Source organism: Macaca nemestrina, chromosome 14 (assembly GCF_043159975.1).
Source record: "Macaca nemestrina isolate mMacNem1 chromosome 14, mMacNem.hap1, whole genome shotgun sequence".
NCBI classification, from domain to species: Eukaryota; Metazoa; Chordata; class Mammalia; order Primates; family Cercopithecidae; genus Macaca; species Macaca nemestrina.
Genome location: NC_092138.1, coordinates 110,250,294 through 110,265,218, shown reverse-complemented (window position 1 = coordinate 110,265,218; position 14,925 = coordinate 110,250,294). Strand labels below are relative to the sequence as shown.

Below are 14,925 nucleotides of genomic sequence, written 5' to 3'. Positions count from 1 at the left end.
AGGGCACAGAATATGGGGGCTCACCCTCAACCACTTCTAAACACTCTAAGCTCGAGCAGGCCTTGAACTCCTGGTCTGTAAAGTGGCTGATGGAAGTGGCTGGAGCAAAACCCATATGGGCGAATGTCCCTGCAGCTGCCTCAGTTTCCCCATCTGTAAAACGGGGCTGGGGACCCGCAGCTCTCATGGGACTGGTGACCCGCTCGCGGGTGCTCGCCCTGCATTCCAGACAGCACCTACAACTCCAGACTCACTCGGGGCGGGTCGAGGTGGGCTCCAAAGTCCCTTCCAAGCCGACATCCCGATTCCCCTTCCCGGGAAGGCACCCCCAGAAAAGCAAAGGTCGCTCCAGCAGCCTCCTCGGGTTACCCGCTTTCCCGAAGCCGTGGCCCTCGCCTTCCGCTCTCGTCTTCACCGGCATACTCAAGTCCCCGCTGGGGACTGACACTGCGGGCTCGGTCGCCGCAAGGACTGGGAGGAAGATGGAAGATGCGGGGCGAAAGCGGGGCGAGAAGAGTGGGACACTGCAGAGCAGCAGGGCGGGGACTCGGAGCTCCTCCCCCGCCCCGCTCCCGGCCCCCGGCCCCGCTCCCGGCCCCCGGCCCCGCTCCCGGCGCCCCGCCCCGCTCCCGGCCCCCCGCCCCGCTCCCGGCCCCCCGCCCCGCTCTGCGAGTCCCGCCCAGGGCCCCGCCCACTTCACGAGTCCCGCCCCTCTCCCGGGCCCCGGGCGGGGCCATCCCGGGGCTGTCCGCGGAGACGCCTATGCGGTGGAGGCTTCGGGCGTCAACTAGCGCGGGCGAACACCAGCAGAGGGACCAGGCAGCCTGGCACCCCACTTTGCCATCCTGTCCTTGGAAACCTCGGGGTCTGCGGGCCGGCCGCTCCGCGTGGGCGAAATCAGAAACACGTGGTTTTCGAGGCCCCCTCGGGCTCAGGAAAATTTTATGGTTCGGGTCACAGTAGGAAGCGGACAATGAGGCGGGAGGGCAGAGAGAACCGCAGCATCACCGCGCAACTTGGGCCGTGTCGTTTCTGGGGTCTTCGGTAGCTGGAAGCCGCAACCCCTGTCGTCTCGAAGGGCTCGATTTGTTTCGAATGGGCGCTTGCAGGAGAAGTGGCCAGGCACGTATTACAGACTACCACGCCGCCCCTTAGGCGGTCAAGCGGGGCGAGCAGGCGGTGGCCTCTCGGCAGTCGGCCTGTCACCACCCCGGGACCTTTGGAGGCGGAACCATAGAGCGGTCTGCAAACGTTCCCGAGCGTGCCTCTGCGGCTCTGGCGGGTGTTTCGAACCTGGACGCCGGGCACACGCCCAGTCCCGAGAGCGCTGAGGGTCCCCTTAGCGTCGCCGTCACCCCGGGCAACCCGCAGGGCGCCCGAGTCCTGGCCCTTTAAGCAGCGCGGGCGCCTCGGCGTCTTGGTTTCGCGCGCCCGCCCGCGGCGCCGGCAGAGCGAACATGGCCCCGGCTACGCGGGTGGTGCGGGCGCTGTGGACTGGCGGGTGCGCCTTGGCCTGGAGGCTGGGCGGCCGCCCCCAGCCGCTGCTCCCCACGCAGAGCCGTGCTGGCTTCGCGGGGGCGGCAGGCGGCCAGGGCCCCGCGGCTGCCGCTCGTAAGGGGAGCCCGCGGCTGCTAGGGGCAGCGGCGCTGGCCCTGGGGGGAGCCCTGGGGCTGTACCACACTGCGCGGTGGCACCTGCGCGCCCAGGACCTCCACGCGGAGCGCTCAGCCGTGCAGGTAAGGCCTGGTCCGGCCGGGGATGGGGATGCTGATCAGCGCCGAACTCGGGACTCCTGGGAACCCGTGGGGTCAGGAGTTGCCTCTGCCTGCTTGTGACCTTGGGCGAGTGACTTGGTCTGAAGTCTCCGAACCCTCAGTGTTCTCTTCTGTAAAATAGGGGCACTCCTGATGCCTACTACCTGGAATTGTTCGAGTTCTCATAAAATCGTTCTTCTACCGTGTTTTTTTGTTTATTTATTTATTTTGAGACAGGGTCTCTCAATATCGCCCAGGCTGGAGTGCAGTGGTGCGATTGCGACTCGCTGCAGCCTCTGCCTCCCGGGTTCAAGGGATCCTCCTGCCTCAGCCTCCGGAGTAGCTGGGACTATAGGCTCACCCCACTGCGCCCTGCTAATTTTTGTATTTTTTGTAGAGACAGGGTTTCACCATGTTGCCCAGGCTGGTCGGTCTCAAGCGATCCGCCCACCTTGGCCTCTGAAAGTGCTGGGATTACAGGTGTGAGCCACTGCGCCCCAGCCTCTACCATGTTTTAAGAAGACTTTTTTTTTTTTTTTTTTTTTTTTGGAGACGGAGTGCTCTGTTGCCCTCGCTGGAGTGCAATGGCACTATCTCGGTTCACCGCAACCTCCGCCTCTTGGGTTGAAGCGATTCTCCTGCCTCAGCCTCCCCAGTAGCTGGGATTACAGGCACCTGCCACCACGCCCGGCTAATTTTTGTGTTTTTAGTAGAGACGGGGTCTCATCATGTTGGCCAAGCTGGTCTCGAATTCCTGATCTCAAATGAGCCACCCACCTCGGGCTCCCAAAGTGCTGGGATTACGGTGTGAGCCACGGAGCCCGGCCTCTACTGTGTTTTAAGGAGACTTTTTTGACTAAGAGATGGGAGATCACAGGAAAGGGAAAGCCTTTTTCACTTTTTTTTTTTTTTTTTTTTTGAGACAGAGCCTCGCTCTGTCGCCCAGGCTGGAGTGCAGTGGCTGGATCTCAGCTCACTGCAAGCTCCGCCTCCTGGGTTCACGCCATTCTCCTGCCTCAGCCTCCCGAGTATCTGGGACTACAGGCGCCCGCCACCACGCCCGGCTAGTTTTTTTGGATTTTTTTAGTAGAGACGGGGTTTCACCGTGTTAGCCAGGATGGTCTCGATCTCCTGACGTCGTGATCCGCCCGTCTCGGCCTCCCAAAGTGCTGGGATTACAGGCTTGAGCCACCGCGCCCGGCGCCTTTTTCACTTTCTAAACGTTCGTCATCCTCTCTCCCCACTGCCCCCAAATCCTAAGGCTGTGTATTTATTTAGTAGTAGTAGTGGTGGCACTTTTATGGAACTGATGACTTAGATTCCAGGCTGAAACAGAAAGAGGCAGGAAGGTGTCCCCCCACCAAGTGGTGGCCCAGCTGCCTTGCCACACTTTATACCTACCCCACACCTTCCAACTCTTCTCTGCTTGACCCCCCACCACCCTCCCACAGATGCTTTTTTGCTGGACCAGAGGGAACAGAGGTAGGTGAAAGGGGCATGGAGTACCCCGTGTCTCCCTTCCTGTCTCCACGGTCCAGCTTCCCCTCTGAACACAGGGAGGTGGTCTATGATTGTGGCTTTCCGGCATGAAGGTGCAGCAGGCTCCCCTGGGGGCTTTCCTGACCACAGCCCAGATACCACCCTCCCCTTCGGAGATTTGAGATAGACTGAGGCTGGACGATTGCATGAACCCAGGAGTTAAAGGCTGCAGTGAGCTGTGATCAAGCTACTGCACTCCAGCCTGCATGGCAGAGTGAGACTCTGTCTCCAGAGAAAAAAACAAAAACGAGGTTGGAGGTAGACCCCACTGGTAAACACCAGCCTGGGTGGTAGCCAGCTCTGGCCCCCAGAGGTCCCTGGGGTTAGAGGAGTGGGAGTGGGCAAAGCCAAGTTGAAACAGTTGTTCTGTGTCTGTGGGAGCAGGCTGTATACCCTGGGGCTGTCTGGTGTCCCCTTGGGACTGGAGCGAGAAAAGAGAGGTCTGTCCAGTATGGGACAGAGACTGGAAGATTCCTCCTACACAACCTCACAGCAAAGGGTGGGACTCCTGCCTGGGGACCGTGCCGGCCGGGGGCTTAAACCAGGGCTGCCGTCCGGTGCCTCCCTTCCCCCTACCACTCCCTCCCATCCCTAGTTCCTCTTCCCGATGTTCTAGCGTTGTCTCAGAAGACGCCTCTGGAAAACATGCTTGCTTGGGAGCAGGGTCTGTACCTGGGGGTGCCAGGTCTAGAAGCCCCTTCCATCTGCTGCCCACAGCTCTCCCTGTCCAGCCGCCTGCAGCTGACCCTGTACCAGTACAAGACGTGTCCCTTCTGCAGCAAGGTCCGAGCCTTCCTCGACTTCCACGCCCTGCCCTACCAGGTGGTGGAGGTGAACCCCGTGCTCAGGGCTGAGATCAAGTTCTCCTCGTACAGAAAGGTGCCCATCCTGGTGGCCCAGGAAGGAGAAAGCTCGGTGAGCCCCAGGAAACCCCATGCATCCTTCCTCCTATCCTGGATCGTCCTGGAGCACCCGCTCGCCTGGCCCGGCGCTGCAGCTTGGGAAGGAACTTGGGATCTTTGTGCCTCTAAGGACTATGGGGGAAGTAGCTGCATACAGTAGATGCTCAGTAAATGTAGGCTCTTTCCTTCCCTACCAAAACCAAACACCTTTGGGTCTCAGAGAGGCAGAACACCACAGCTGAACAACGTAGATTCTGAAATGAGCGATCTGGGTTTGAGGTGTGATTCACCCACTCACTAGTTGTGTGACTTGGGGCAAGTCACTTATCCTCTCTGGGCTTGCTTGCTTCATGAGTCAACAAGGGGCCATATTCTGGCTTGCAGGCACAGCAGATATGAAATGCCTGACACAGTGCTTGGGGTCTAGTATGTAGCTTCCAGAACCCACCCTACCCCTCTACCTGGGAGGCCAGATGGGTGAGTGGGCTGGGGCTTAGACCCCACGGCTTTCCCACACCTTCCTCCCCATTAGGATGGGTGCCCTGAGGGCAGGGTGGGGAGGACTCTGGGCATGTCCTCAGGAATGGATAAACCATGTCCTCAGGTGGTGGTGGTAAGGAACCCCCGGGGACTCCCAGTGGCTGGGTTGTAATCTCTGATTAAACCACCGTTTTCTCTTCCAGCAACAACTGAATGACTCCTCTGTCATCATCAGCGCCCTCAAGACCTACCTGGTGTCGGGGTAAGGAGCCCCTCGGAGACCAGGCGGCCATTGCTTTTGGTGGCTTCTTCCTCCGGGGAGGCCTCGCCCGAGTTCTCTTGTGGGAGCAGGTGGAGCTGCTGCTTAGATTTCCAGAGTACGCAGTGGCTCACACCTGTAATCTCAGCGCTTCGGGAGGCCGAGGCGGGCAGATCACCTGAGGTCAGGAGTTCCAGACCAGCCTGGCCAACATGGCAAAACCCCATCTCTACTAAAAATACAAAAATGAGCCAGGCATAGTGGCGAGTGCCTGTAGTCCCAGCTACTCAGGAGGCTGAGGCAGGAGAATCACTGGAACCCGGGAGGCAGAGGTTGCAGTGAGCCAGGATCGTGCCACTGCACTGCAGCCTGGGTGACAGAGCAAGACTCCGTCTCAAAAAAAAAAAAGATTTTCAGAGCAGCCCGTGGCCGTCTTCCTCCAAGCCCTCCACTTTGTCCTCTCCGCAGCTCTCTCTCTTGGGGAGGTAGCCCTGGCATCTCCTCCACATCCCTCTTACTGCAGGAGTGCGGAGAGCCTTTGTTTATCGGTCCTGGCTCCACTCTGGGGCTAGGGCAGCTGGGTGGGTCGGCCACAGGGGACGGGACAGGGAAGGAGTTGGGGTGAGACTGTGGCTCTCTCCGAAGGCAGCCCCTGGAAGAGATCATCACCTACTACCCAGCCATGAAGGCTGTGAATGACCAGGGCAAGGAGGTGACCGAGTTCGGCAATAAATACTGGCTCATGCTAAACGAGAAGGAGGCCCAGCAAGTGTACAGCGGGAAGGAGGCCAGGACGTGAGTGGGGCTGGGGCTGGCGGGGGAAGGTGGTGACCTCAGGGGTCTTCTATAGAGTAGGACCAAGCTGAGCAAGATGGCGTGAGTAGGGAGCAGCGTGGGAGACCAGCGGGGCTGGGGCCGGGCCATGCCGGATTTCAGCAGAGACCTTTCTGTGGCTGCGCGTGCTGGCTCACTCCTGTAATCCCAGCATGTTGGGAGGCCGAGGCGGGCAGATCACCTGAGGTCAGGAGTTCGAGACCAGCCTGGCGAACATGGCAAAACCCCATCTCTACTAAAAATACAAAAATTAGCTAGGTGTGGAGGTGCACACCTGTAATCCCAGCTACTAGGGAGGCTGAGGCAGGAGAATCACTTGAACCCAGGAGGCGGAGGATGCAGTGAGCTGAGATCGTGCCATTGCACTCCAGCCTGGGCGACAGAGCAAGACTTTGTCTCAAAAAAAAAAAAAAAAAAAAAGCCAGGCGCGGTGGCTCAAGCCTGTAATCCCAGCACTTTGGGAGGCCGAGGCAGGCAGATCACGAGGTCAGGAGATCGAGACCATCCTGGCTAACAGGGTGAAACCCCATCTCTACTAAAAATACAAAAAACTAGCCAGGTGTGGTGGCGGCGCCTGTAGTCCCAGCTACTCGGGAGGCTGAGGCAGGAGAATGGCGGGAACCCGGGAGGCGGAGCTTGCAGTGAGCTGAGATCCGGCCACTGCACTCCAGCCTGGGTGACAGAGCCAGACTCCGTCTCAAAAAAAAAAAGACCTTCCTGCTCAGGCTTCAGCTTCCCACCTGTGCAGTGGGTATGTTCTAGGGAACGCAGCCTGCTCCCAACACAGCCCAGGTCCTGGCTTAGGAAGTTCCTCCCGTGCCCGCAGGGAGGAGATGAAGTGGCGGCAGTGGGCAGACGACTGGCTGGTCCACCTGATCTCCCCCAATGTGTACCGTACACCCACCGAGGCTCTGGCATCCTTTGACTACATTGTCCGCGAGGGCAAGTTCGGAGCCGTGGAGGGAGCCGTGGCCAAGTACATGGGTGCAGCGGCCATGTACCTCATCAGCAAGCGACTCAAGAGCAGGCAAGTGTGTGTGCACATCCGGGGCCTGCTGTCCCTGAGCCTCCGGTGCCACGAGCAGTGGTGATCCCATCACACCCCTCAGGAGACCAGCGGGAGGCTGAGGCCTGGGCAGGTGGGAAAGCGTTATGGATTACGGGTCCCTTGGCCAAGCTGCGACTTGGACCCAGAGCTCCTGCTCACCTCCCTGGGGGCAGCAGGGCCGGCCTTGAAGCCAGAAGCCTGGGACCTGACTGGCACCTTCTCTGTGGCTTTCTCCCTGGCCTGGTCTCTTGCCCTTGCCACAGCCTCCCCATCTGGGACAGATGCTCCCTGAGGCATCTGCAGATGTGATGCTGTCACCTGGGGTGTTGCCCTGGCTTCCACGCCTCCCCCCTGCTCCCCAGAGGAGACCCCTCTTCCCTGCTGGGCTGGGAGTGGGGGCTCTCCTGAGGGGCTTTTCCCTTCCCCGCCCAGGCACCGCCTCCAGGACAACGTGCGCGAGGACCTCTACGAGGCTGCCGACAAGTGGGTGGCTGCTGTGGGCAAGGACCGGCCCTTCATGGGGGGCCAGAAGCCGAATCTCGCTGATTTGGTGAGTGTGGTGGTGGCAGGTGGTGCCTGGACCAAGGGTTCTGTCCTCAGAGTGGGGGAGGTTTGTAAGGGAAAGCCCGGGCAGTGCCTGCATCGTGCCAGAGGAGCCTGCCTCTCTCTGCCATCACAGACAGAAACTCGCCTCGAAGTGGCTCCAGGAGAGAAACCGATGACCAGGAACCGCCTTGGTTCACATAACTGACAAGTTCAGGGAACGGGCTGGCTTCAGGCCCTGCTGGATCCAGAGGCCCAGGTGGTGGTAACAGGGCCCGGGCTCTACCTGTCGCCGTCAACACGGCCCTCCCTGGAGTGCGCTTCGGCCCCAGGCGGGCTGGGTCCGGTGCTCCAGGCTTCTCCCAGCAAAACCCAGTGAAATGGCATCTCACTGGCCTGGCTTCGCTGCCCTTTTTCCTTTTTTTTTTGTTTTTGAGACCAAGTCTTATGCTGTCACCCAGGATGGAGTGCAGTGGTGCAATCTCAGCTCACTGCAACCTCCACCTCCCAGGTTCAAGCAATTCTCCTGCCTCAGCCTCCCGAGTAGCTGAGATTACAGGCCTGTGCCACCATGCCTGGCTAATTTTTGCATTTTTAGTAGAGACAGGGTTTCAATATGTTGCCCAGGCTGGTCTCGAACTCCGACCTCAGGTGATCCACCCACTTCGACCTCCCAAAGTGCTGGGACTGCAGGCGTGAGCCACCGTGCCTGGCCCACTGCTCATTTTTAAAACTGTCCTGCCCCTGGGTGACCTGGGTCTTGAAACTGGGTGGTGGGGTCTCTTCTCCCCAGTCTCAGGACCTGAGAAGGGGGGAGGGCATTTATCCCAAGGAAACTTGCTGGTGGGGATCTGTGGCCCAGAAAAGGGGGTACAGGCGTGAAGCAGGCGAGACCTGCAGCCATCCCACATGCTTTGTTCAAACCCTCACCTGTGCTGTTGGCCCTTGAGTAGGTCACGAGCTCCAAGCGGGGAGGGGATGGGAGCTGGGCACACAGCTGGCAGGGAGTGAAGGAGGTCTGGATGCCTGTCAAACCAGCCTTTCTGTTTCACGCCCCAGGCAGTGTATGGCGTGCTGCGCGTGATGGAGGGGCTGGATGCCTTCGATGACCTGATGCAGCACACGCATATCCAGCCCTGGTACCTGCGGGTGGAGAGGGCCATCACCGAGGCCTCCCCAGCGCACTGAATGTCCCCGCCCAGAACGGGAAAGGCAGCGGAAGACGCCAGCTGCCAGGGCCTGGCGATGCTGGCGGGGGCAGCATCATTCTGCCCCTTGTCTACCCACCCCCACCAGCCCTCTTGCTCCTAACACAGGGCACCTGCTGGGGCCCAGGGATGCTAGGGACGAGTTCCAGCCCTGCGCCTGCCCTGGGGCGACCCCTCCGTGTCCCTGCCTCCCTGCTCTGCCGCCCCTCTCCCAGAGCCTCAGTGGCTGTCCCGTGGCTACATCCTGTGGGTGGGGGGTCATCGACAGGACAGCAGGACGGTTCGTTCTCGGTGGAATCCCATCCCTGGGTTCCCCTAGTTCCCACTCTTCCCAAGCCTCCCGGGATGGGGACATGTTTGCAATAAAGGAAAGGTTTGTGGCGCCTGTCGCGGCAGGCATCTCGTGGAGCTGTGTGTGACTGAGTGCTGCGTGGGGCTGGCGGTCAAGGGAGGCATCAGGCTTGGGCTATGCCAGCCCTGGTGGTAACTAACCACCGGCCTGGTGCTTCCCAGGTGGCAGGCATGGTATGGCTCCGCAGACTTTGTATGCCATGGTCCCCAGGATACCACTCAGGGCACACAGCCGGGCCATGGAGCCCAGCAGCCAGCGTGCAGGTCGGGGCCTGCCTACCCACGGTGGGACTCTGCGGTGGGGTCCCTCTTCAAGCCTCAGTTTCTTCGTCTGTCCCTGCCTTGTGGGGGAGTTCAGTGATAGGAGCAGGTCCAGTGCACAGAGCAGGGGCACCCGGTCCAGGGCACCGGGCTGTTCAGACCCCTGCTCTACAGACAGGACCAAGCCCTCTCAGATGGCTGCCCCGGGCTTCAGCGCCAGGCTGGGCCAGCCTTTATGGAAATAGAGACTCTGCCTTCCAGGGTGAATGTGGGTTGCAGGTGGGACCCCCTTTCCTGCACAGAGCACCCAGGATGGGGCTCCCCAGTTCCCTGACTTAACTGAGGTGGGCTGGCCTGCCAGGGGCCCTCCAGAGGCCAGTGAGCCCAACTCCACCCACTGGGTCCTTCCGATTGGGGGGACTGGACAGCGTCCTCATACCCTCTTGAGAAACTTTTTTTTTTGAGACAGGGTCTCGCTCTGTCACCCAGGCTGGGATGCAGTGGCGCAGTCATAGCTCACTGCAACCTCAACCTCCCAGGTTCAAGTGATCCACCTCACCCTCCAAGTAGCTGGAACCACAGGTGCGCACCAACACGCCCAGCTAATTTTTTATATTTTATAGATCCTGGGTTTTGCCGTGTTACCCAGGCTGACCTTGCACTCTAGGGCTCAAGGGAACTGCCCACCTCAGCCCCCCGAAGTGCTGGGATTACAGGCGTGAGCCCCCATGCCCAGCCAGGAAACTTTTTTAAGTTTTATTTTATTAGTATTTTAAAAACAAAATAACTCAAGTTTCCCATAAAAGCGAACATTTGAGTAAGGTAGAAGTGAGCGCTCGAGACAGCCAGTGTGACATTTGGAAGCAGGTGGCTGTGTGGCTGGTGACCTCGGTTTTTCCCACGGGGCTGGTCTGCCACCGGCTCTGTTCTCATCCCCATCCTGGGCGTCTCCCTGTCAACATATGTCACACTGACTTGTTCTCACGGCTACATAGTGCCCTGCTGCCTGGCTGCACCACAGTCCATCAGCCAGCCCCCACCGTGTGCCCTCTGTGGGTGTTAACTCCAGGTACTTGGGCTGCAGGGGAGAGGAGGCGGCCAGGCCTGAGGCTGTACCCGTCTGTGGCCTTAGGAGTCACAGCAGCCGCCTCTGAGAGGCCAGCAGGTGTCAGGGCACCCAGAGCCACCACTGTGTCCAGAACAGCATTTCCACGTCATTGGCCAGGCCTAAAGTCCTGAGGGGCCTTTGCTCCAGGGACCCAGGGTGTCTCCCTCAGCAGGGCAGGAACTAGGCCAGGAACACCATGGGGCACTGAGGGAGGACCCTCCCTCTATCCCTGCACCCCTCCATCCCTGCACTCCTCCATCCCTCCATCCCTGAACCCCTCCATCCCTCCATCCCTGTACCCCTGCATCCCTCCATCCCTACACCCCTCCATCCCTGAACCCCTCCATCCCTGAACCCCTCCATCCTTCCATCCCTGCATCCCTCCATCCCTGTACCCCTCCATCCCTCCATCCCTGCACCCCTCCATCCCTACACCCCTCCATCCCTGAACCCCTCCATCCTTCCATCCCTGCATCCCTCCATCCCTACACCCCTCCATCCCTGAACCCCTCCATCCTTCCATCCCTGCATCCCTCCATCCCTGTACCCCTCCATCCCTGTACCCCTGCATCCCTCCATCCCTACACCCCTCCATCCCTACACCCCTCCATCCCTGAACCCCTCCATCCCTGAACCCCTCCATCCTTCCATCCCTGCATCCCTCCATCCCTCCATCCCTGTACCCCTCCATCCTTCCATCCCTGCACTCCTCCATCCCTCCATCCCTGTACCCCTCCATCCCTGTACCCCTGCATCCCTCCATCCCTACACCCCTCCATCCCTGAACCCCTCCATCCCTGAACCCCTCCATCCTTCCATCCCTGCATCCCTCCATCCCTCCATCCCTGTACCCCTCCATCCTTCCATCCCTGCACTCCTCCATCCCTCCATCCCTGAACCCCTCCATTCCTGTACCCCTGCATCCCTCCATCCCTACACCCCTCCATCCCTGAACCCCTCCATCCCTGAACCCCTCCATCCTTCCATCCCTGCATCCCTGCATCCCTCCATCCCTGTACCCCTCCATCCCTCTATCCCTGAACCCCTCCATCCCTCCATCCCTGAACCCCTCCATCCCTGTACCCCTGCATCCCTCCATCCCTACACCCCTCCATCCCTGAACCCCTCCATCCCTGAACCCCTCCATCCTTCCATCCCTGCATCCCTCCATCCCTCCATCCCTGTACCCCTCCATCCTTCCATCCCTGCATCCCTCCATCCCTCCCTCCCTGTACCCCTCCATCCCTCCATCCCTGCACCCCTCCATCCCTACACCCCTCCATCCCTGAACCCCTCCATCCTTCCATCCCTGCATCCCTCCATCCCTGCACCCCTCCATTTCTCCATCTCCACACCCTTCCTTTGCTGTACCCCTCCATTCTCCATCCCTGCACCCCTCCATCCCCCATCCCTGTACCCTTACGTCCTCCATCCCTCGATCCCTGCATTCCTCCATCGCACATCCCTCCATGCCTCTGTTCTCTGCATCCCTCCACCGCAGTATCCCTGCACCTCTTCATCCCCCCATTCCTGCATCCCTCTATTTTTCCATCCCTCCATTCCTGTATCCCTGTACCCTCCATCCTCCATCCCAGCATCCCTCCATCCCTGCTCCCCACTCTCACTTCCCTTCCCTTCCCTTCACACACAGGCTTTTCCTGCCATCCTCACACCCTGCCCAGGGTTACCTGATACCTTTCCAGCTGCACACGGAGGCTGACTCACCTCTCTCTTTCTCAGTCCCAAAGTCCCGAAAGAGAGCATCTGATGTGGCCAGCTCATGACAAGGCGTCCACCTTCTGTCCATGACACGGAGGCCGGGGGAGGATCTCACTGCTGAGGACCCCACCGTGTGCTCCCAGACCTTTTGAATGTTCCTCCTGCTCAGCCCAGTGACTGCGGGCTGTGGCTCCTCCCTTCAGCCTCCCCTCGAGGTCCTGGTCTTACTTAGGAGGCCCCGGATGTAGATCCGGCCCCAGCCACCAGGCATTGCCCCTTTTCCTGGCTCCACACACTCAGGAATGAAGTTTCCTTCTGTTTCTCCTCTTGCAGAAGGAGATCTGGTTGGCAGCTAAACCGCGCTGGGAACAGGGGCCTGAGTCCTGGACCAGGGCTCTTTCCCCGGGGCCGCTGCAGTTGGGGAGGAGCCTACATCCTCCTCCCCCGAGTGCTCACCTTGATGAAAGGGTCCAGGACTGTGCTAACCAGACCTGACAGGCTGGAGAATGGCCAGTCAGACTGAGGCCACCGCGGGACACCACTTAGGCCCAACTTCTCCCCGCGAGTATCTCTCTCCCTAGAGGTAACAACTCTGCCTCAGTTTCCCCAATGTTTCTCCGTCACACCTCTTGGCGTGTTTTTCCATAGCCACCAGAGGGCGCCAGAGCCCCGCCAAGCCGCGTAGGAGATGGAAACAAGGCCTGCTGCTGCCACCTCGCGGCCAATTCCAGGAATGAATCTCGGCACCCTCATTACCCAGCGACTCTGTCCATCTGTATGAAAATGGGCTTAGCTGTAACGGTCCGAAGATGAGTGGCTAGGAAGAAACATACCTCTTGAGGATGGGGACAGTGGCTCATCCCTGTAAGCCCGGCACTTCAGGAGGCTGAGGTGGGAGGGTCACCTGAGCCCAGGAGTTTGAGGCTGCAGTGAGGTATGACTGCCCCACTGCACTCCAGCCTGAGAAACAAAGTGAGACCCTCTCAAAAAAAAAAAAAAAAAAAAAGAAGAAGGAAGGAGAAGGAGAAGGAGAAAGAAGAAGAAAGAAGAAATGCCTCTTCTTAGGAATGGGCTCCAAGCCAGGATTCCATGCCCCATTAGTGCCATCCTCAGGTCACAGCATGGTCTCTGTGGTCTGTTTTTCTCTCTTTGTTTAAAAAATAGAGGCCATGGCCGGGCGCGGTGGCTCAAGCCTGTAATCCCAGCACTTTGGGAGGCCGAGACGGGCGGATCACGAGGTCAGGAGATCGAGACCATCCTGGCTAATATGGTGAAACCCCGTCTCTACTAAAAAAATACAAAAAACTAGCCGGGCGAGGTGGTGGGCGCCTGTAGTCCCAGCTACTCGGGAGGCTGAGGCAGGAGAATGGCGTAAACCCGGGAGGCGGAGCTTGCAGTGAGCTGAGATCCGGCCACTGCACTCCAGCCTGGGCGACAAAGCGAGACTCCGTCTCAAAAAAAAAAAAAAAAAAAAAATAGAGGCCAAGAAAAAAAAAAAAAAGAGGCCAGGGAGGTTGCAGTGAGCCAAGATTGTACCACTGCACTCCAGTCTGGGCAACAGAGCAAGACTCCATCTCAAAATAAATAAATAAATAAATAAATAAATAAATAAATAAAGGCCAGAAGCGGTGGTTCATGCCTGTAATCCCAGCACTTTGGGAGCTGAGGCGGGTGGATCACTTGAGGTCAGGAGTTTGAGAGCAGCCTAGCCAACATGGCGAAACCCTGTGTCTACTAAAAATACAAAAATTAGCCAGGTGTGGTGGTGGATGCCTGTAATCCCAGCTACTCGGGAGACTGAGGCAGGAGAATCGCTTGAATCCGGGAGATGGAGGCTGCAGTGAGCCGAGATTGTGCCACTGTACTCCAGCCTGGGCGACAGAGGGATACTTCATCTCTAAACAAATAAATAATAAAAAATAGAGACAGGGCCGGGCGCGGTGGCTCAAGCCTGTAATCCCAGCACTTTGGGAGGCCGAGACGGGTGGATCACGAGGCCAGGAGATCGAGAGACAATCCCGGCTAACACGGTGAAACCCCGTCTCTACTAAAAAATACAAAAAAACTAGCCGGGCGAGGTGGCGGGCGCCTGTAGTCCCAGCTACTCGGGAGCCTGAGGCAGGAGAACGGCGTAAACCCGGGAGGCGGAGCTTGCAGTGAGCTGAGATCCGGCCACTGCACTCCAGCCTGGGCGACAGAGCAAGACTCCGTCTCAAAAAAAAAAAAAAAAAAAATAGAGACAGGTTCTTGTTATGTTGGCCAGGTTGGTCTTAACTTCCTGGCCTCAAGCAATCCTTCCTCCGTGGCCTCCCAAAGTGCTAGGATTACAGGTGTGAGCCACCATTCACCGTTCCCTGTGGTCTTGATGGCTTCAGAAGACCTGAGTTCAGGACCTGGCCACTGCCCACTGTGCCCTGGGGCAAGCCCCATCCCGACTGGGAAATGGCATCCGTAAACCTCCGATACGCAGAGGGCGTGCTTTTATGAAGCTGGTAGGGTCTGCTGTCTGTTCTCAGAACACACGCCCTGCTGTGTTCCCCACTGGCTCCAAGAGCTCAAGGTCAAGGACTCCAGGAAGTAAGAATGGAAAGAGTCCTGAGAACAGCAAGCTCCCTCCTCCCTGGGGAGAGTGAGCTCATGGGGAGGGTGCTGGTTTGCTTTTGTGTGTCTGTTCATTTTTTTTTTTTTTTTTAGACAGGGTCTTGCTCTGTTGTCCAGGCTGGAGTACAGGGGCAGGATCATGGCTCACTGCAGCCTTGAACTCCTAGGCTCAAGTGATCCACCCACCTCAGCCTCCTGAATAACTGGGACTATGGGCACGTGCCACCATGCCTGGAGAATTTTTTTTTAATGTTTTGAAGATATAGAGTCTCACTGTGTTGCCCAGGCTGGTCTCCAACTCATGGGCTCAAGTGATCC

The 14,925-nt window shown here is 58.7% G+C and overlaps 1 protein-coding gene and 1 long non-coding RNA gene across 3 annotated transcripts; one reads left to right on the top strand and one right to left on the bottom strand.

The window, feature by feature from the left end:
- Positions 1 to 1,442: 1,442 nt before the first annotated feature.
- Positions 1,443 to 8,975, top strand: LOC105463971 (prostaglandin E synthase 2). 2 transcript variants are annotated; one of them, XM_011711488.2, is made up of 7 exons: positions 1,443 to 1,736; positions 4,011 to 4,208; positions 4,879 to 4,937; positions 5,580 to 5,729; positions 6,595 to 6,795; positions 7,249 to 7,366; positions 8,419 to 8,975. In XM_011711488.2, exons 1-7 carry the CDS (start codon positions 1,458 to 1,460, stop codon positions 8,545 to 8,547), a joined length of 1,134 nt encoding a protein of 377 aa, XP_011709790.2. In that variant the 5' UTR covers positions 1,443 to 1,457; the 3' UTR covers positions 8,548 to 8,975. The 2 variants fall into 2 exon arrangements, with proteins under 2 accessions (XP_011709790.2, XP_070934482.1); XM_071078381.1 differs by lacking the exons at positions 1,443 to 1,736; positions 4,011 to 4,208 and adding an exon at positions 4,313 to 4,672.
- A 946-nt stretch (positions 8,976 to 9,921) lies between these two features.
- LOC139358225 (uncharacterized) lies at positions 9,922 to 12,898 on the bottom strand. The gene is made up of 2 exons (XR_011612877.1): positions 12,013 to 12,898; positions 9,922 to 10,131 (listed from the first exon to the last, which is right to left on the bottom strand). It is a non-coding gene; the product is annotated as an uncharacterized lncRNA (long non-coding RNA).
- Positions 12,899 to 14,925: the final 2,027 nt, after the last annotated feature.